This window comes from Myxocyprinus asiaticus, chromosome 3 (genome assembly GCF_019703515.2).
Source record: "Myxocyprinus asiaticus isolate MX2 ecotype Aquarium Trade chromosome 3, UBuf_Myxa_2, whole genome shotgun sequence".
NCBI lineage: Eukaryota > Metazoa > Chordata > Actinopteri > Cypriniformes > Catostomidae > Myxocyprinus > Myxocyprinus asiaticus.
This window is the reverse complement of record NC_059346.1, coordinates 38,905,480-38,928,414: the sequence shown is the minus strand read 5'-3', so window position 1 is coordinate 38,928,414 and position 22,935 is coordinate 38,905,480. Positions and strand designations below refer to the sequence as shown.

General features: G+C 40.4%; 1 protein-coding gene across 3 annotated transcripts in view; it reads right to left on the bottom strand.

The window, feature by feature from the left end:
- Positions 1–22,935, bottom strand: part of LOC127424423 (probable global transcription activator SNF2L2) — a 96,173-nt gene that overhangs the window by 6,933 nt on the left and 66,305 nt on the right. For all 3 annotated transcript variants that reach the window (XM_051669628.1, XM_051669639.1, XM_051669648.1), the window contains exons 29-31: positions 7,029–7,246; positions 1,111–1,216; positions 656–757 (exon numbers count right to left, since the gene is read on the bottom strand). In XM_051669628.1, the coding sequence (XP_051525588.1) occupies positions 656–757; positions 1,111–1,216; positions 7,029–7,246 (426 nt within the window). The remainder of the gene's footprint in view (positions 1–655; positions 758–1,110; positions 1,217–7,028; positions 7,247–22,935) is intronic.

The following is a 22,935-nucleotide window of genomic DNA, read 5'->3' as shown; positions in this document are numbered from 1 at the left end:
ATGAACATCATTCAAAATAAGTACCGTTCTAGACTCACCACTGAGCACCTACATATGTGCATGAGAATGGCACTGACTCCATTCTAGCCAAGGTTCAAACTACTGGCAGGGCAAGCAAAAGCCCATTTCTCTCACTAAAGAAGAGAGATGGAGAAGTGAAGTGTGAGAGAGTAGGAAAGATAAATATTAAACCTGTGTTTTCTTATATGTTCAAAAATCAAAGTACTTTTTTCAGAAACAGGCACTTTTGTTATTTTTTTATGAAGATGCAGTCTTGTTTTGCTTGAAATGAGAACATTTATGATAGGCCTACTTTTATTTATGATTAGGCTGCATATTTATTTTACCTCATGTTTAATGTGTCTGCATTGAAAATGTGCAATAAATATTGTTGAAATGTTACTGAAATGTAGTAATTTGTTTATTAGCTATACAAATACAAGAACGACATATGCCCCCAAATCATAGTGCACATTAGACATTTTAATGGTTTGGACCTTTGGGGGGAGAAAATGTTAGTCACTGGACCTCTTTGAATTCTAATTGTGCACCCCTGATATAGGCTAATCACTGCAAAATGGTGTGTAGTGTTTCAAGGAGGTTCTTACCACTCAAAGACAATGATATAAGTAGTTCAATCCATTTATTCACTCACCTGAGAGCCCTCCAGATTGTAAGTTTGAGCATTGTGACATAGAAGCATGACGTCTTTCTCCAGATCGCTCACACTTCTGTACTTGTGGCTACGCACACGATCCTGCAAAAACAAGCAAACACTTCTAAAACAAAAACATCCTTCACCTGTAGGGTGCAACTTTAGCAACTGAGAAAATTGGCAATTAGAATTACAACAGAATATAAGAGCCTTCGATGTCATCAAATTAACATGAAAAGTGCATTAGGTGAGTAAGGGCAAAAACATCACTCGTGCATCAAAAAGCAATTGTCTAATCCTGTTACCGTCCAGCTGGAGTAATGAGTGTGCCTCTACTGATCATACAATAGTACTGTATGTCACAGTGGGAAGATATAAAAATAGATGTTCGGATGTGGGACCACACACACAAAAAAAAAAAAAAAAACAGTTACTGTAGCTCCCTTTGCACTTACCTTGATCTTCTTGAAGTCCACTGGCTTCCTTATCAGTTCATAGTATTCAGGGAGCTCTTTCCTGGAGGGCAGCTGTACAAAGACCTCACTGAGCTGACGGCCTGATCTGTAATCAGAGACAGAGATTGAAGCTTATCCTGGGTTCCTCTGGCTATACAGTGAGAAATAAACTAAGTGATGAGCCTATTTCCAACTTAAGTGGAATAATGTGCAAAAAGTTCATTATGGAGCTTCACTGACCATTATGGAATAAACATAACAAAAAACAAACCTTATGTATTTCCAACTCGTGTATGACTTTCTTTTTTCTGTGGTACACAAAAGGTAAATTTTTTATGAATGTCCTGACCACTCTTTTTCATATAATGGAAGTAAATGGGGACTGTGGCTGTTAAGCTTACCAATGACACACACAAAAAAAAAAACCATCATAAAAGAATCATAAAAGTGGTCTATATGACCCATGCACTATATTCCAAGTCTTCTTAAGCCCTACGAAAGCAATCGTATGAGGAACAGACTGAAATTTAAGTTGTTATTCACTGATAATCTTCCCCTCCAGTAAGCTGTTAACTGTTAAAATAAATTATTCGGACTGGTTTTGTGAGCTGGATCAATCGATTTATTGAGACGGTCCGACTCAAGAGAACAATTTGTTCATGAATTGGACAGCGTTACTCTCTCTTGGATGGATGACAAGATTTTCAATGAATAACAATTACATTTCAGTCTGTTCCTCACACAATCACTATCATATGGCTTAAGTTTTTAAAGTGCTTTTTTAGCCATTTTGGAGCTTGACAGCCCAAGGCCTCATTGACTGGCATTATATGGAAAAGAGTGGCCGGGATAATCATAAGAAATTGACAATTCCACACAAATTCCTTGGAAGAAAGAAAGTCACATAGGTAAATAAGGACTCCTTTATCCCCAGACCAACAGAAGACTGTGTCTAAATCGGGAATTATAGTAAATTGTATAAAAGGTCTCCAGCAGCAACATTCCTTGAGATATTGAGTTTTTCATAAGGACTTAGTGACTGGACATGGAGTGTTTTTTAACTAATGGGATCCTGTCTTCAGCCCATATCTGACTGTAACATTTGCTCTAAATATTCATGACACAGCGCAGATGATTCGTTACCCATTCCATGATTAAATCTGTACTCATATTTGTGCAATTATGGTGTGTCGACCTTCATATGCACCCCAATTTTTAGTTTTTGCTGCAGATGCATGTTTAGCGTTAGTCTCGGTGCTCAGAGTCCAATACAATTTTAAACTGCTTTCAACAAAGCTGAAGGCTGGACTCTGCTTATCGCAAACTTATCAACTTTAGCATAAAATGTATTTAATTTCATTAGATAACAAAATATCAAATCAAGTGTCATCCGCAAATAAATGATGATAGAGCTTTTCTCTGAACTAACTTCATGTACTTGTATATATACTGTAGTTTTATAATTTGCAACCTTTTTTTACTTCAAAGTGTGATGTATTTATTTAAAATAAACAGCACTTGGTACACTATTTTGTTATATAATCCAAATACATGCATCATTTTTTTTTTTTTAGTGTGGCATAGTAGTCCGAATACTTTTTGGGGCAACTACAGTTTAACATGTCTGAACTGGTCATATGGCTCACTATGCAAACTATGCCATCATTATGATAAGCAATTAATATAAATGTCTCTCAATAAATAGCACAATCATTGGGAGGAATTTTACAGAGTGCACTTAGGGGACTTAAAATGCAGCTGTATTATGTAACCTATCAAGTTTCAAATAGGCATATATTTTAAATAATGACTAAGGATGTTTGTTTCCGTTTCACTTAAATACTACTTAACTGACATGTCTGGATGTCTTGGTTTAAATATAGATTGATAATATTAGTGTATCATGTAAAATTACTGCCATATCTAGACACCAGAATCGTTATTCATCAACTGAAGTATGCTGTTAACTTGTTCGTTGTCATGGAAACCACCAATAGAGAGAGACGTCAAGGGTATGATCAATCCTACCCTTCAATCTGTGGAATTGCCACTTAATTAGGCAACACATTCAAATCAGGCTTTGGGTTGTTTCCTGACAAGTGGCGTTCCTGTAATCCCAAGCCCTCCATTCTGCTGAAATCACACCATGGCAAGTGTGATGAGAGTCACTCTGAAACTGGTTTAAAATTCTCAAGGGAGCATGGCAGTCAGCACTTTATTACATTCCAACATCCTAGAATGAGACTGGGCTAAGTCCAGCTCATCACAAGAACAGTTTGAGTCATTGCAATTAGTGATGTTAATGATTAATCAACGAGCGATCAATTTCAGTGCAAATGTGTTCATTATTCATCCTTGCAGTGCAGGAAAACACACAGGCATCCAAAGCTACAGCGCACACTGTAACAGCCATGACACAAACACACACACGTGCTCCAGAAATGACGCGTGCACCCTTGGCTTATAAAAATGAAGTGAGCTTATGCAATCAGGCATGGGAGCGCTACTAAACACTGTGATAGTGTATTAAAGCATGACAATACTGTATTAACAACATGACAACAAGCGCTGTAACCATCCATCAGCCTTCCTAAAAAGGCCTGATGCATCATACTTTTGCCTACCAGGAGAGCATGTAGGACTGCTAAACTGAAATCTCACTGTGACCAGTGTAATGGCACCTTATTCAATGTACTCATAAAGCTTTTGATAATTTCTCTTTAAAGTAAATATTTTACGATCCACAAAATAAAACTTCATTTGAGAAAGTGAGTATCATTACTGGCACTAGCATTATTATTGAGGTAATAAATTATAAAACAAAAATGTAATTGATACTACACATCAGTGTTGAGGAGTAACTAACCCTCTCATATGCACCACTGGGAAGTCCAAATCATTTAAGTGAATTGGTCTTTCGGATGCTTCATGTAAATGAACTAATTCACTTGAGCCCCTGCACTTCCTTAAATTTGCCTACTTTGCTTGAAGTGAAATACTGTATTTAAAACAATACAAAAAAACTGTCTATTCCACAGGGAGTAGAAAATGTTATTTTGACAAGGCTCAATAATAACAAACTTACATTAGAAATACATTACATACAGTACATGTATTAAAAGGCACAGAGGCAAAAATACTATAAAAATAAGAACAATAAAATACATAATTTATTTAGATAATTGCTGCTCTCTATTACTATATTTCGACTCAGTTGTATAAAATAGGGTGTTTTCTAGTTTTATTAGTTTATATTCAATACAAATGTGTTCAATTTAATGTTGTCACCCTCATTGTTAAATGTCACCCTTATTAAATAATATCATCTAAACTACTTTCTTCTTTAAATAGCTTGAATTTAGTTAGCTACATTTTGTTAGTAACTTGTAATGTAGCTACTTTTTTAAAAGTAGCTTGACTGTTATTTAACCACTTTAAGTTATGCGTTGCTTAATAAGCAACAGCTTTAAAGTAGCTTCTCCAACACTGCTACACATAAATGCAGTGAAATACACCAAACTGAAATTGTATTAATATACAGTTGAAGTCAGAAGTTTACATACACTAATGGCACTTTTCCACTGCACGTTACGGTTCGAATCGACTCGACTCTGCTCGCTTTACTTTTCTGAGCTTGCTTTTCCACTGCAGTTTAGTGCCGCCTCAACGTGGGTGGGATTATAGGCTGATCATCATAGTTGCGCCGCCTCTACTGCCATGACATCATCTTAAACACGACACAAACATTACTGACCATACAAAATAACACGACCTCTAACTGTTAGCTACTAGCTCATTGTGCTGCATAAAGCAGTTGTTGCATGGTGATTTTACACAAGTGGTAACTGTTAAATTGGCCTGGTTGTAGAAGCAAGCTTTCCAGTAGCTGGTCAACTAAATAAAGTGAAGCTTTCAAGCAGAATATAGAGTTAACGTAACAAAACGTACCATCCTCCATCGTGGACTCCAACAATGCCGAGTCCAGGGCACTCTCCCTCCCATTGCTCGTCGGTCTATTGCCATAGATAGCCTCCATTTGGTCGAACCACTTCCACTTTCTTCTGTTTGAACAGTCCGGCTGTTGTGGTCCTTGATGGTTCTGTAGTCACTTTAAAGTTTTTTTAACTTTTCCCTACACTGTTGGTAGGTCCGGTGGTAGCTGTGTGCGGCCAACAGCTGAGACACTTCCTGAAATACTTTTTCGTTTCGCGTCCTTTCGTTTGTCGCTAACAAGAGGAACGTCTGCACCTCGTTTATTGACCACGCCGTGGTTTTGCACACAGCCTTTTCTTTTTACAATTCAAAAGTTGCATGAACAAATGATATTGCTGTCGTTGTTGCTAACTTTAAAACTAGCGGGTTGATGTCCCGTGTCGCAAATCCAGTGACGCTGGTAGTGACGATTCTCTCTGACCAATCAGTGATCTGCAGGGTTTTGACGTCACATTTAGTATCGGCTCGGCTCGCTTGGAACCTCGACCGAGGTGGTACTAAAAAAAGTACCAGGTACCAGGTACTATCCACAGTGGAAAACCCCCAAAAAGCGAGCAGAGTCGAGTCGAGCTGTACCGTGCAGTGGAAAAGCCCCATAAGTTAACTGTGCCTTTAAGCAGCTTGATGTCAAGATGTCTTGAAAATGATGTCAAGCTTTTAGACAATTAGCTTCTGATATGAGGTGTACTGAACTGGAGGTGTACTTGTGGATGTATTTTAAGGCCTACCTTCAAACTCAGTGCCTCTTTGCTTGACATCATGGAAAAATCAAAAGAAATCAGCCAAGACCTCAGAAAAAAATTGTGGACCTCCACAAGTCTGGTTCATCCTTGAGTTTAAAGGTATTTGGCTAAGGTGTTTTTAAACTTCAACGGTAGGAAAATAATAATCACACACGTTAAATATATTTATTAAAACTACAGTTTAAAAATGGACAATTTCAGAGCAGTGGCCTGTGGTCAGTGTGAGTGTGGCAACATATTTAGCTGTGGTGCTCTTGGGAGATCTGGGATCGAATCAAGTCTGGCTTATCCTGTTCCTCTCTCTGTCTACCTTTGAATTCCTGTCTCTCCCTACTACTGTGTCTATCGATAATATGTGGCAAAAAGCCCTCTCAAAATATTAAATACATGAAAAAGTGCTTTTTGCACATCAATGAGTCCTGCTTTTTGCACATCAATGAGTGCTCTGACAATTAACGATTTATCAATTAATTTGTACAGTTAATTTGCATAACAATCGATTATTTAAATTCCTGAACACTGACATCCCTAATTGCAATAATTAACAATTATGCTCAGTGAATGATCACAATCAACAGAAACGACAATTACAACAGTGAGACACCATGGAGGAACTTTTCAGACTGCTGCCATGGCCACCCTTACATTACTTCTGGTTGTTACCCCAGTCAGGAGTCTTTCCACATGCACAATATTAAACCTGCCAAAGTACTGCTTGCGTATCTCTATATTGCGAATTCCAGGAAAAAGTAAAAAACCGCATGTTTAATACAAAACCACTAAGAATTCAACTGTAAAAATTAGGTATTTTTGGCATTTCATCTGCACTTGTAATGAAACTTGAAATGGTTGATTATTCTGTGATTAAGGTAGACTGGTTCAAAGAATCAGTTGCAACAATACAGTGCAGTTAAATTATTTCTAAAAAAAATTTGCTGGTATAATGAGTCATTTTTAACATTTACAGTTACATTTATTCATTTGGCAGATGCTTTTATCCAAAGCGACTTACAAAAGAGGAATTCATTGTAAGCGAATCATCTTAAGGAGACAGTGGTATGAAAAGTAGCATCACTAGCATCAGAATAGTAGTATTCAAGACAGATTAAGGTGCAACAAAAATTTTTGAACGGGATTAAACTGACAATGAAAAAAAAATGACAGGTCTTGAATAGCACTTACACGTCTCTGTAATTGATAACAGTATCGATGATGGCATTCATCTGTTTTGTGAGTTTGGGTGGGTTTGGGGAGAGCTTCTCTGCAGGAGGGCGTCCTCTCCTTTTCTTGGCTTTCTCTACATCCTCACGCCTGCTGTCTTTGTCCACGTGTCTCCTACGCTTGCGCTTCTTCAGGCGTATCTCCTCCTCAATTTCCTCCAGGTTGCCATCTTCTATGGCCTGCCAGAAAACAAGCTCAACAGTTAAGGTCAGGTTAGGTAACAAAGTCAAAAGCAAATGATCTGAAGTCCTTGAGATCTGGTCATTCATTTGCAAGGAGATTAATTCCTGGTTAGTTGTGACCAAAAATAGGTTGCAGAATTTGTCTGATGTGGGTCGCAATCGGCAGGAATGAAACAAATGATAAAGACAGAGGCTATTTGCGACAGATGCTTTTTGCACCCCGGTGCAAATAGTGGTTGATACTATTTGCATTCCTAATTAAATACTAACATACAGTATCACTGCAGTGTGCTTATTTAGAGTCCCACAGATACTCTACACCAACCCAGTACCCTTAAGCCTAACCTTTCCTTACAAATTAACATATTACCCATGGTTTTACTACAGTAACCATAGTATCACCAAGGTATTTTGTTGCAAAATCATAGTAACCACAAAATTAATAATGTTACTATATTAACACAATATTACTGTAGTAACACCACTGTTAATTGCTTTAAAACTATTTTGCCAAAAAACATAGTTACTACAATGTTACTATAGTAAAACCATGTTTTGTGTTTTGGATGTTCTCCCCTTTTCTCCACAATTTGGCATGCCCAATTCCCAATGCACTCTAGGTCCTTGTGGTGGCATAGTGACTCGCCTCGATCTGGGTGGCAGAGGAAGAATCTCAGTTGTATCACAGTCAATCTGTGCAATTTATCATGTGGCTTGTTGAGTGTGTTACCACTGAGACCTAGCATGTGTGGAGGCTTCACGCTATTCTCCGCTGCATCCACGCACAACTCACCATGTGCCCCACCAAGAGTGAGAACCACATTATAGCGACCACGAGGAGGTTAACCCAACGTGACTCTACCCACCCTAGCAACCAGGCCAATTGGTTGCTTAGGAAGCCTGACTGGAGTCACTCAGCAGGCCCTGGATTCGAACTTGCGACTCCAGGTGTGGTAGTCAGCATCTTTACTTGCTGAGCTACCCAGGCCGCCCCTAAAACCATGGTTAATTTGACCCAGATCAAACCTTTCACTCAACTCCCTGACCATCACCGTGACCAAATCACTGCGAGGCAACCAACCATTATATTAATTGTTATTTATTTTGATAAGTAGTATTAAAGGAAATATTAAGAGTGGAAACAGGAAACAGAATGGGGTAAAGTGGGGAATCGAACCCAGGTCGTTCACATGAAAAAGCACATCCACACTGTCTTCACACACTAAGCCATTGCAGCAACACTGGGCGTTAACTTGTTTGTTTCTACTAGACTACTTGAGTGCAAATAGCTGCATTTTTTTTTTTTTTACACATAGTAACTACTCAGGGTAATAAAATGTAATTTACTAACCATATAATCATACATAGGTAGGATAGCACAATAAATGGGCTTCCCATATCTTTCTTGTTGACATCAAAGGCTGTGTCTCCAATCAAACTCTACAGTATTTTGGAGCAAATTCCTCTGTCAATTGACCCTTCGCTAAGCTCCGCCCTCCTTGGCTACTGTTGCTCATTCTGACAAGCTTTGCAGAACTTCCCATAGGAATGAATGGGAGATTGCCATGAACTGCACAGTTTTTGGCTAAATATTCTCATAAATGGAATTGATAATATTTTTATGTTGGCTGGAATGTAAAGTGACATTTTAAAGCATATCTATGTGCCGTTTTTGTAAAAGAAATTGTTAAATGACACAGTAATTTGATTGAAAACTATGGAGACTGTAAATAATCTTTTTGGGGCAAAAAGAATTGATTATCAGTCCATGAGAAAAGCGTCATTTAATGGCGATTACACACCTGATAATATTTGTGAAAGTAAACAGAACGGCTCATAACACCTCATAACACACTCACTTTGATGCTCTGAACTCTTTATTTACTATCACCTTTGCTAAGACCTAAATCAATACATAAATGAATTAACATAAAGTTATTAGCTTTAATTTTCCTTGGCGCAAATGCAGGCGCCCTTGCTGATGTTATACATGTTCATTTCAAGATTTAACAATAAATAAATAAATAAACACTGTATGTATCATCTCTACGTACCTCGTGTCACTTTTACAAGTGACCCAGCAACAACACTTTTTTAAATTTTTTGAATAATTTCTATAAAATTCATCATTAAACTACTCAAAAATATTAATCCGATTGACTCTCGTAGGAAAAATGAAAACACTTGTCAGAAAAATGGCAGACGGCAACAGTTGCTAGGATAAGATTGGTCAGTAACGCTTTGAAGGTGGGGCTTAGCAAAGGGTCAATTGGTAGAAGTTAACAAAACTAGGCGGATGCCTAATCAAAACTATGGAAGGTAAAAGAAAACACGGCCCAGACTACATTAAATACAGATTCACTTGCAATGAGGATAAACATGGTTTGTCCTGACCACAATATATTTTTTTGCAGTGAATCAATGGCTGCTGAGAGCATGAATCAATCAAAATGAATGTTTGTCTCCGTAAAACATAAAACCATCAAATGAATGCATTTCAATGTTTTTGAAAACTTTTTAAGTACATTTTTGTGTACTTTTGTAAGAATTTTGGTACTGTGTTGGGTTGCCACCTGATGTCCAATGTAATGTAAAATCTGAGAACTACTGTACTAGACAATATGTTTACTGTCTACTGTCATTTTGCATTCAGCTATTTTCATGCAAGATATACAGGGTGATTTTTTTTATTATTTTTATTTTTTATGGAGAATGTATAGCTTTTGGGACTAAAACCTTTTCGTCCAGTACATCAAGCCAAATTGATAAATGCCATTGCTTTGACTCTGCAAATGCAAATTTCACTGATTAGGCTACTATGTATTACAGTGAATATTTCATTTGAGGACATTCATGAAAGCCATCTTCATTAGCATACACTATGTCCAGAGGTGAAAGAAACTACTAACTAGAGAGAGAACCTGACTGTGAGCCTTGATTATGGAGACATTTGGAGTTTCATCAGACTTACATCTGACATGATTGAGCTCAGTATTTGTGCAGAGCTGCACTAAATTAAATCCATCTGTCTGGCATCTCTCCTTTTGTTACACAGATGGATATGGAGGGATTCTCTCATCTTTCCGGTCCTCTCGGAACACACATTTGGCATGAATATTTACAGGGAATGAGTCATTCTCCTCCAGTGAATGTACTGTATGGTGCACTGCATTTGTGCTGTTGAGTTTGGCCTAATGCCTCCCTTCACTGTAAAGCAGGAGTATACAAGAGATTCTGCTGGGTTAGTCTTGCGCCCAAGCCTGCATAGCAGGGCTTAAAATCTCAGAATATACCCCGGAACACATGTAATTCCTCTATCGACTGAGAAAGACTTTGCCAAAGTTAAATAAATCCACAGTAAATCTATTAAACTCTAGATATGCCTTTACAATCCACTCTCTTTGAAGGGCAGGAAACATAAAAATCTAGATTTATTTTATGTTTGTTTGTAACATTAGCTCTAGAATTGCGGTGCAAGGGTAGGCTATCATAATACAGAAGGCTTGATTTTCTGCACAGAGTAAATCAACACACCTGTTATGCAGCTGAGCCAAAGCCCTCATTCGAGCATAATGTGAATGCACAGAGCCAGAAAGTAGAAATACAGACATTAAATGAACTATGAACAAACAAATAGACCTTAAAGATACATATCTTTCAAAATGTCATAGTGTATTTTGAAACCAAAACTGACTTATGGAAACAAATTAATGTGAGACTTTTTAGGGTGCGAGTACCAGTACTATTTTGACTCTTGACCAAGATGTTATTAATGAGGGTCCAGGCCTGTATCTGAACTAACGGAGCATGTTTTGGTTGAATTCCCAAATTAAACCGACAACTAAAACAACCAGGCAATTATACTTCGATTGTTGTTGCCGTTCCATAATAACAACTAAGCAAATGTAAATGTTCATGCCCTGTTTGAAGAGCCAGAAACTGATTATATGCTTACTTATATACTTACATCCATTTACCAATAGCTATATTAAGTGTACTTTAGTTCTGACATAATGATATTATATACATTAATGTATAGTGTTTTATGTACGGTGTACCTTTATGTTTATGTAATTATTTTACATCTAGCACCACATCAACTGTGCATTATCAACCAGGTCAGAGCATCGGCAGACACAACATCCGTTAAAATGCTGTGTCTGGAGCACTCAAATTATGTATCCCACAGCTGTGATCCTGGGTTCAAACACTGGCTTTCTATGGGGACGCCTCTGGCTGTGTATTAGTAACAGTGAGCTAATAATAGGTAACCTCTGCACCATCACCTTCAACCGTTGTCATGGTGAGGTTGCACCTGTGGGTAATCTAATCTGAGGGAAAGAGCTTAGCAACACCTGTGAAAAGAAGTGCACTCTTGACGTTATGTGATGTTGGGGGTACACAGTCTTCGACCTCTAGACTGTGTGGGTATGATCAATGGGTAAATGTTTCCCCCCAAAAAAGAAGAAAATACACATTAATGAAAATTTGCTACTTTATTGTTGTGATCCATCACAAGTTTGGTCGTGATTTCTAGAGAGGAATTAATCAGTTGTTCAGTTTGAAGAGCACTGCAAACGACATAGGGAATAAGGGTACATCGATACATCACTCCACAGGAAGTGAAGAGGGAAATTTACCCACCAGTCATAAGAGCCATAATAGTACTAGAGAGTACTAGCCTTAAGAGTAGTTAGGCTAAAATAAACACTAAAATAAAAATGTTGTTTATTCAGCTTAATTCACCTCAGGTTTGCTCTCTATATAGTGTATGCATGAGTGTAACACCCAGTCTACACCGAAAGCAATCGTCATGTCACATAAAAAGCAAAAGAACCCATTATAATCAATGATGCTGTCTACACTGGAAGCGTCCCTTGCTGCACGTCACTTAGGCCGACAGTAAAGAGGTGTCCCATTCAATTTTGCACTGCAAGCGCTGGTGCTACTACTGCCGACAACAACAAATAAATGGTTTAAAACATTATGCCATACTTTAAACCCGTAATCTGTGCAACTCATGCAATGTCTGTGTATAATCATGTTTCAGGGTTTTCCAAATTAACAAATTTCGTCGAGTGAAGTAAACTTCAAAATATATTCTGTGCTCAGGGTGTAGGGAGCAGTGAACAATTTGTAGGGACAAAGCGAGATAAATGCTGATTATGAATAATCTTTTGACAAGGTATTGAACTGTATTTATTTCAATACTGAAGTCATCAGAGTGTCGTGTCTCTACTGAAATAAACTGTGATTTGAGTGTCGCATGCTAAGCATTTTCTGTAGTTGCTGCCTACACTGATGTGCCAAAACATAATGACCACCCACAGGTGAAGCGAATAACACTGATCATCTCATAACAAGGGCACATGTCAAGGTCTGGGTAGATTAGATGGTAAGCAAACTATTAGTTCTCGTAGTGAATGTAGTGCAGGAGAAATGGGCAGGAGTAAAGACCTGAGCGACTATGACAAGGGCCAAATTGTTATGGCCAGATGACTAGGTCAGAGCATCTCTGAAACGGCAAGGCTTGTGGGGTGCTCCCAGTCAGCAGTGGGAGGAGGGACAAACCAAAAACTGGCAACAGGTTGTTGGGCACCCATGGCCCATCGATGCGTGAGGGCAACGAAGGCTATCCCATCTGGTCCGAACCGACAGAAGGTCTACTGTGGCACAAGTTGCAGACAATTTAAATGATGGTTACAGGAGGAATGTGTCACAACAAAGTGCATCACACGCTGCTGCATTTGGGGCTACGTAGATGCAGTCCGGTCAGAGTGCCCATGATGACCCCTGTCCACTGTCGAAAGTGACTACAATGAGTATCAGATCTGGACCTTGGAGCAGTGGAAGAAGGTCGCCTGGTCCAATGAGTCACATTTCTTTTACATCATGTGGACAGCTGTGTATGTGTGCACCATTTACCTGGGGAAGTGATGGCACCAGGATGCACTGTGGGAAGACAACAAGCTGGTGGAGGGAGTGTGATGCTCTGGGCAAAGTTCTGCTGGGAAACCCTGGGACCGGCCATTCATGTGGACATCAGTTTGACAAGTGCCACCTACCTAAACATTGTTGCAGACCAGGTACAGCCCTTCATGGAAATGGTATTGCTTGATGGCAGTGGCCTCTTTCAGCAGGATAACGCGCCCTGCCACACTGCACACATTATTCGGGAATGGTTTGAGGAACATAATGAAGAGTTCAAGGTGTTGCCCTGATCGAGATCCCCAGATCTCAGTCCGATTGAGCATCTGTGGGATGTGCTGAATCAACAAGTCCGATCCAAGGGGGCTCCACCTCGCAACTTACAGGACTTGAAGGATTTGCTGCTAATGACTTGGTGCCGGATACCACAGGACACCTTCAAGTGTCTTGTAGAGTCCATGCCTTGGTGGGTCGGCACTGTTTTGGTGGCACGTGGAGAACCAACAGCATATTAGGCAGGTGGTCATAATATTTTGTGTATATAGAGCGTTCCAAATCAGTCACTTATGAAGTTCCATGACAGATAGGATGCTGACTTTGAAGGCAGTAAGCAGCGAGGCAGCTCACCAGGGCTTGGAACCGAGCGATTATGTGTTAGTACACAAGATAAATAAGATATGTCCTCTCTAAATTAGGTCGAACTGTGTATTGCTCATCTGCATAGGGCTGGGAGATTTTTCCATTTAATTCGGATTTATGTTTTTACACAATTTTTTTTTTTTTTTAAATTGAGGAATCGAGGTTTTGCATAAAAATATTAGCAAACGCTATAGTAAGAGTTGAAGTCAGAAGTTTACATACACCATAGCCAAATACATTTAAACTCTGTTTTTCACAATTCCTGACATTTAATTGTAGAAAACATTTCCTGTCTTAGGTCACAGTTAGGATCACTACTTTATTTTAAGAATGTGAAATGTCAGAATAATAGTAGAGAGAATGATTTATTTCAGCTTTTATTCCTTTCATCACATTCCCAGTGGGTCAGAAGTTTACATACACTTTGTTAGTATTTGGTAGCATTGCCTTTAAATTGTTTAACTTGGGTCAAACATTTTGGGTAGCCTTCCACAAGCTTCTCACAATAAGTTGCTGGAATTTTTGCTCATTCCTCCAGAAAGAACTGGTGTCACTGAGTCAAGTTTGTAGGCCTCCTTGCTCGCACACTTTTTGTCAGTTCTGCCCACATCGGACTGAGGTCAAGGCTTTATGATGGCCACTACAATACTCCTTAAGCCATTTTGCCACAACTTTGGAGGTATGCTTGAGGTCACTGTCCATTTGGAAGACCAATTTGCTACCGAGCTTTAACTTCCTGGCTGATGTCTTGAGATGCTGCTTCAATTTATCCACATAATTTTCCTTCCTCATGATGCCATCTATTTTGTGCAGTGCACCAGTTGCTCCTGAAGCAAAGCATGATGATGCCGCCCCCATGCTTCACAGTTGGGATGGCATTCTTCGGCTTGCAAGCCTCACCCTTTTTCCTCCAAACATAACAATGGTCATTATGGCCAAAAGTTAAATTTTTGTTTTATCAGACCAGAGGACATTTCTCCAAAAAGTAAGATCTTTTTCCCAATGTGTAAACTGTAGTCTGGCTTTTTATGGCAGTTTTCAGCAGTGACTTCTTGCTTGCTGAGCAGCCTTTCAGGTTATGTCGATATAGGACTCATTTTACTGTGGATATAAATACTTGTCTACCTGTTTCCTCCAGCATCTTCACAAGGTCCTTTGCTGTTGTTCTGGGATTGATTTGCACTTTTCGCACCAAACTACGTTCATCTCTAGAGGACAGAATGCGTATCCTTCCTGAGCGGTATGATGGCTGCGTGATCCCATAGTGATAATACTTGCGTACTATAGTTTGTACAGATGAACATGGTACCTTCAGGCATTTGGAAATTGCTCCCAAGGATGAACCAGACTTGTGGAGATCCACAATTTTTTTTCTGAGGTCTTGGCTGATTTCTTTTAAAAAATAAAATAATAATAATAATTCTTGAAGAAAATAAATAGGCCTATCAAATAAATATCAGTTCTTGCAAAATAAATAAATGACAAATTAATGTGGAGTTCATCTTTTGGCTTTCATAATATTCTTTTGCGTGCTTTATTTTGAGGTGGTGAAACATGATTGCTTGTATTACGAGTGATTATCTTCGTGCGAACCAATTTTAATAACAAGATCCTCTTCATTTTCTTGACCTGTTTGGGAGTTGTCCCATTCTGTGCAGATTTCGTTCTCCATTTGGGGTTTTCCTGGGTCAAAAATGATTGAGTAGCACGAGTGATCCCACTCTGAGCTTTCCTGTCTCTGGAGCACAAATATTGGATACCTGCTGGACTCCTGCGCACTTTGGAGCTCCAGAGACAGCGCACGCCACAGTCACGGGAAACATTCGCTTTTAAAGTGCCAAATGCGTGATGAAGGTAATTACATTTGCTAGGGTGGCCGCAGAAAAATGTTCAATGTCAGAAAGACCCTGTCCATGTTTCTTCAATTCTCTCAGTCTCAAGTGAAGCCCTGCCCACTGATAGATAAGCCCACACTGCGCACATGGATATTTACATATCGCAATATACACAATATAGCAAAATCTCTATCGACTGACACTTTATATTGTCGCCACGGTATACACCAATCAGCCACAACATTAAAACCACCTGCCTAATATTGTGTAGGTTTCCCTCCTGCCGCCAAAACAGCACCAACCCACATCTCAGAATAGCATTCTGAGATGCTATTCTTCTCACCACAATTGTACAGAGCGGTTATCTGAGTTACCGTAGACTTTGTGAGTTCGAACCAGTCTGGACATTCTCTGTTGACCTCTCTCATCAACAAGGCATCTGAGATACGGGTTGGCGCTGTTTTGGTGGCACAAGGGGGAACTACACAATAATAGGCAGGTAATTTTAACGTTGTGGCTGATCAGTGTATATTATCATATCGCCCAGCTCTACCGTGACGGAGTAAAACAGCCTTCATGGGTGAGTATCCTTTCTCTGGGTGTCCCCAACTGACACACACATACAAGCATACAAATGCATACAGATTGCAGGCAGAAAGCCCTTTTCAGAGTATTATGCTTATACAGGCAAAGTTCTCTCTCTACCCGTAAAAGACTATGTTTTCCCAACACAGTTGACTGTTTGATAAACTCCAAATCAATTTGTTGCACCATTGAGCTGTGTAGATGGGGAGATATTATGTCATGATTTCCTGTGTAAAAGCAATCTTGAAAATAAGTTACAAAAGTACAAGTTTTTGTTTGCTGAGATCATCACACAAAAACACTGAATATTTTCTCACACTTTCATGGTGTGTTTCCGTAAAGCACCAAAAAACATCTTGAGTACCAGTGAGGCACTTAATAAGATTACTTCCAAAGTAAAGCTGTCAAGATACCTTTAAAGTCCAAACTCGGATTCCTCTATTTCATGGAACACAAAGGGAGATTTTAGACTAAATGTAAGGGACTGACCGCCTCAGTCACCATTCACTTTATTGTATGGAAATAAAGATGCAATGAAAGTGAATGGTGACTGACATTCACTAATGTTCTTCCTAATATATCATTTTGTGTTCCACAGAAGAAAGTCATACCGGTATGGAACAACATGTGGGGTTGTAAATGATGACAGTATTTTCATTTTTGGGTGAAATATCCATTTAATCAAAATGGTCTTTTTCCATCTCATAAAAACTCACAGACTCCACATTGTTTCTCCAAAAAAAATTTGATTGCCGTGTGTCAAACTTCCTTCCTCTTCCTGTATACTTTTGCTCCTCAGTGGGTCTCTGTTTAGCAGGAGCCGGCTCCACATATAATTACCTCCCTTGCTGCTTTACACCTTCAGCCTCTGTGCTCAAACACAATTTTGCTCTTGTTACTTTTCAGCCAAACCCTGCAGTAGACGAACCCTCACCAAAGAACAACCATGATGCCCTATAGAAACAGTATCGGCACTCATTATCGACCATCACCATCCACTGGGTCAGCTCAGCTTAGATATAATCTTTGAAATGGTATGGGATGACTGTAAATCACAGAGTCAAATTGTGTAAGAAAATGACAGAGGAAACGGAGAAAGCTTGTTAGAAAGAGGACAGTCAATTTGTGCTTCGATGGGGAATAAGAATAAGACTTATTTAGGATTGATCGAGCACTGATTTGCTATCCATCTCACAAAGCTGGAGAGCTGTATTTGTCTTCTGTATTTTGTGTAGTTGCAATAGTTTGTCTATCATATTGTGTTGGGGATAAATTGTGGAAGCAAGACAGGCAGACAGACAGACAGAGAAAATAATTGGCACTATTCGCTATCCTCAAATTAATCTTTTCAAACCTTTTCCAACCCACTTACACCTTTCTTTATTTACAGAACCTAACCAAACACCACTACCGGTCATTAAGGTACAGCAGTACATGGGAAACTTGTCTGATTCAGTTAACTGTCATGAATGTGATATCATTAGAAAAGGCGAGACATGCAAATGGTTCTTGAGATGTGTAAATGAGAAGTATTTGTTTCATTTTTCATAGCTGTAATTCATAATTCCCGTGAAATCTTTATCTTTTGATGTGAGTTTTCTTGTCAAATCTGTCCCACCCTAACAGATTGGTACACCCATACAGTACATCTCACTACATCAAGCACAGAGTTTATTCATTTTCAGCTTCTAATCCCATTATAGCTGCAGTGATTTCAAACCTCTGAAACCAATCTGCTTGTTCTTACCAATCAGGTGTTGAAAATTAACCTGCTTTCCTCGCTGTGACTGAAGCGTTTACATGCACAATCTTACATGATTTTGATAAGTCGAAAATGTGTTTGGTCATGTAAACACCTTTAATGGTTTGTGGCGGAATGATCCGTCCCTCCGGCTCATCATCGTCGCCCCACCTCTTAGGGCCACCCTTCAGCCAGGCACACAACGGGAGTTGGGCAGGAGAGCGAGAAGAGGTGCATAATTAATAAGCCTCGTTCTGACAGCAGTGAATGAAGCACACCTGATGGGAATAATGCTTCATCACCGCTGTCTTTAAAATGTAGAGCGCACCTCTTCTCGGGGAGCCGGCTTCAAATCTCCATGTATGCACACACTGGCATCCTCGCACACCCAGGACCAGAGCTGAGAGAGTTTGGAGTTGGACGTGCTGCCGGATCCATTCCTCGGACCCCCGGACGCATTAATGAGTCGCCGGGGGTGAACAGCTCATGTTGCCGCCAACGGGCTAGATGCCGGGCCGCCTTCCCCTCACACCTGCCGCAGGGCCTGGGAAGATAGGCCACCAAGGATGCCACCACCCCTCACGCCGTGGACCCTGGAGGGGAGCGTGAGCAGCCGACGGACCCAGCTCATGCCTGGGCCATTCTATGGACACTACCCCGCCCTTCACGGAGCCCCGTCTCACCGCGAGGATGCCAGATTCCCCCTTTATTATGAACACTATTCCCCCTTGGACACTTTATTATCCCCCTTTATGGACATTTTACGTTATTATTATTTCAAATAAATGCCTCTACGAGGCTTGACGCCACACCCACTGTGTCTGTCTCTTGCTCACCCCACCACAGTTTTCCTTTATCAAGTTAAGGTCAGAAACGGTTAAAGCAAAATCCAATCGGCACACATAGATTTTTCCCCTTTTCTGTAAATTTCACGCTGCATGTACTTGGAGTACCAACGTAAACGATTTATCTGCATATTGTCAGACTGTATATGATAGAAGTTTTACTGACATTTGCCTTTATATCATCAGACAAGAATTTACAAAAATTTTACAGGGAACTGTTGAGGAGAGAGAGAATGAAACACAGTAGCACTTTAAACATGATGAGCTCCTGCAAGTCTGTCACGGCTCTGATACGCAGGATAGTTAAATTAGATGTTGTTGTACGCCGGTCTATTATTGTACTAACATGAAGGCACCCTACAACAAAACAAACTGTGATTGGTCGTTTACCTATCACAGATGCTCCCTCACAAGCAGGTGATTCTTGGTGCACTCGCAGGTTGAAAAAATAATCGGCCAAACGTGAATAACTGATGTGATAATTAAATAATTCCGAACATTGTCTGATTTATCAGCCTCTGCGATATATCAGTTGACCAATTTAACTCAACTTTATTTACAGTATATAGCACATTTAAAACAACAGATTTGACCAAAGTGCTTCACAATGATAAAAATGTAAAACATCAAATAGTAAAATTACCACATACACAAACACCAGTAATCTAAATAAAAAAAATACAAGCTCTCCAAAATTGTGTCCTACATTTCATTTATCAGACTCAAAGGTCAGTGTAAAGAAATTAGATGTCCACTAATGTAAACAACTGTACCGGTGTTCCTACTGGCTTATCCAATTTGCGCAAGTGTTGTGTCTGTGTGCATAACTATTTACGTTTTTATGTCAAAAGCAGAGAAAAATCTGATGATTTCAAATCTTGGGTAAATGCTTTTTTCTTATAAGATGTTGTCAGGTTTTAGAATAAGCTGATTTTTGATATTATCAGCGTATTGGTTTGCATGTGAACACTCTCACTGTATCTTTAATTAAAGGGATAGTTCACCCAAAAATGAAATTCTGTCATCACTTACCCTCATGTTGTCACAAACCCAAATGACCCAAATGTCAGAATTTTCATTTTTTGGTGAACTATCTCTTTAACTCTGTAATGATTCTCATGGATCTCTAAGCTACAATTTGACATAGACCTAGTCCAACACTAACCGATTTTCTCCATTCAGGAAGATCTGGGTCTGTGCTTTGTTCAACTTTTAAGAAAAGTCTCACCAAGCAAGTTGGAAAGGTTCACCTTCTAAACCACATTCAGTTACCAATGTCACCCAGAACATCTCAGTTTTTCACTTTGACGTTTTGATTTGGATGGGTATTCATCTATTCAAACTGAAACATGACTACGCTGAGTTCCTTTTTGTTCCAGCCATGATCTACCTCACTAGCTATATTATCATCACGGTTGGTCACAAAATCGTGTCAATGCCTCTAAGCGTGCGACACCCAACAGTGAGTTATCCAGGATGACCAACAGATCTTCACTGTCCACACTGCAGAAACTCTCTGGGCCCGTTATCCCTGACACCAGTATATGCAAGACAACCCCTCTTAAATGCTGCTGCATGACTCATTCTTCACCTCCAGAAATTCTCAAAATAGTAACCCCCAGCTGTTAGAATTAAATTCAAGTGTTAAAATAGTAAAGGCCTGGACATCATTTAGCTCAAAGGCCACATAGAGTCAGGGTTCCCACATATTTTGACCAATCACTTGCCATGTGTAACGCTGGTGTCATGGAGAGGAAGAGGAGACACAGGAGTAGATACTTTTAGGACTTTTAATAATGAACGCTGGAGTGGAACAAACTATAAAGCTAAACATCATAAACATAACACAACGTAACACTATCAACCTTACAACATAACACAAAACAGGAGGGTAGACAATGACTGATGATGGAATGGTGGACAGGTGAGGAGGATTGGAAACAGATGGAAGTGATGAGGGCAGTGGATTCTGGGAGATGTAGTCCAGGGGAAAACTTCAAAATAAGAGTCCTTAGGAAAACATGAGGGAGACAGACTGTGACATAACCCCCCCCTCCCCCCCAACTCCCGACTCCTGGCACCCAAAGACGGATGAGGAGGGTAGGGTGATGCAGAAAGTGAAGGAGGATCCAAGGAGGATGATCAGGAGGTCCGGGGGGCGGCTCCAGGGCCGGAAATGGATCCAGGAGCCCGGGGAAGCGGGTGGAGCCGTGGAAGACTCAGAAGGCAGAGCCTTGGGAGGCTCGAGGGGCGGAGCCATGGAAAGCGGAGCCATGGGAGGCTAGAGGGCCGGAGCCATGGAAGGTGGAGCCAGGAAAGGCTCGAGGGGCGGAGCCATGGAAGGTGGAGCCATGGGAGGCTCAAGGGGCTGAGACATGGAAGGCGGAGCCATGGGAGGCAGAGCCAGGAAAGGCAGAGCCGTGGTAGAGAGTACAGGCAGAGACTGGGGATCGACCTACATGGTCGTAAGCACGGGCAGAGACTGGGGAATGACCTCCGTGGTCGTGAGCATGGGCAGAGACTGGGGAGAAGGTGTCCTTTTCCTTCTCCTCTTCCGGCCAGCAGGGAGCATGGTTACGGGGACAGTCGAGGCTACAGGCATTGGCTCTGGGACGGTCGAGGCTACAAGCATGGGCACTGGCTCATTAACCGTGGCAGGTGCGGGCGCTGGTTGTGGCCCGGGGTTCCCGTCATAATTCACAGCATACGGGGAAATGCAACCTCTGTGGTCACTACCGCTGACTGCGGAGGGGAATTGACCACCGGAGCTTGGAGAGGATGAGCCCCCCCCAAAAAAAATTATTTAGGGGAACTTAATGGAGAGGAGTTACCTTGGAGACAGGGGTCGTGGAAGGCATGGGGACAGGGGCCGTGGAAGGCGTGGAGGCAGGGAGCCATGGAAGGTGTGGAGGCAGGGAGCCGTGGAAGGCATGGAGCAACGAGGTGGCACGGGATTCCCACCATAACCCACAATGTGAGGGGAGAAAGCTGGGAGAGTTACCTTGGAAATGGAAGATATCGAGGGGTGATGGATGAAAAGCATGGCTTGGACGTATTCCAAGGAGGGAAGATTATCCACTTCTGGAAGAGCAGTGGGACGGTGGAAGTTCAAGCCCATTCCATAGATGACAATGAGGTAGGGGTCCGAGAAAGTGGTGGATGAGACGAACTGACAGAACTTTTACGGTGTACTGCAAGAGAGGAAGGTCTTGTTTGAAAAGTTCCAAGAAAGGACCGGTCAGCTCCATGACTTAGGTGTTTGCGAATGGAAATAAGAGAAATCTGTTTAAGTCTGTTTGTAGGTCAGTCCTTCTGTATCGCTGGTGTCGTGGAGAGGAAGAGAGGAGACACAGGAGTAGATACTTTTAGGACTTTTAATAATAAATGCTGGAGTGGAACAAACGCTGGAGTGGAACAAACTATAAAGCTAAACATCATAAACATAACAACACAACGTAACACTATCAACCTTACAATGTAAAACTTTAAGGTCTGACAAAGGAATGAACAAAACAGGAGGGTATTTATACAAACAATGACTGATGATGGAATGGAGGACAGGTGAGGAGGATTGGAAACAGAAGGAAGTGATGAGGGCAGTGGATTCTGGGAGATGTAGTCCAGGGGAAAACTTCAAAATAAGAGTCCTTAGGAAAACATTAGGGAGACAGACTGTGACACAATGATTTTTCCAAATGTTTCCAGTCACTCTCGATTAGGAACAAATTATAATAGAGACATACATACAGTGCATTCAGAAAGTATTCAGACCCCCTTCATTTTTTTCATATTTTGTTATGTTGCAGCCTTATGCTAAAATGCTTTAAATTATTTCTTTTTTTTTCACATCAATCTACACTCCATACCCCATAATGACAAAGAAAAAAACAGATTTTGTATAATTGCAAATTTATTAAAAAGAAAAAACTGAAATATCACATTGACATAAGTATTCGGACTCTTTGCTGTAACACTTGAAATTTAGCTCAGGTGCTTCCCATTTCTCTGAATAATCTTTGAGATGTTTCTACACTTTGACTGGAGTCCACCTGTGGCAAATTCAATTGATTGGACATGATTTGGAAAGGCACACACCTGTCTATACAAGGTCTC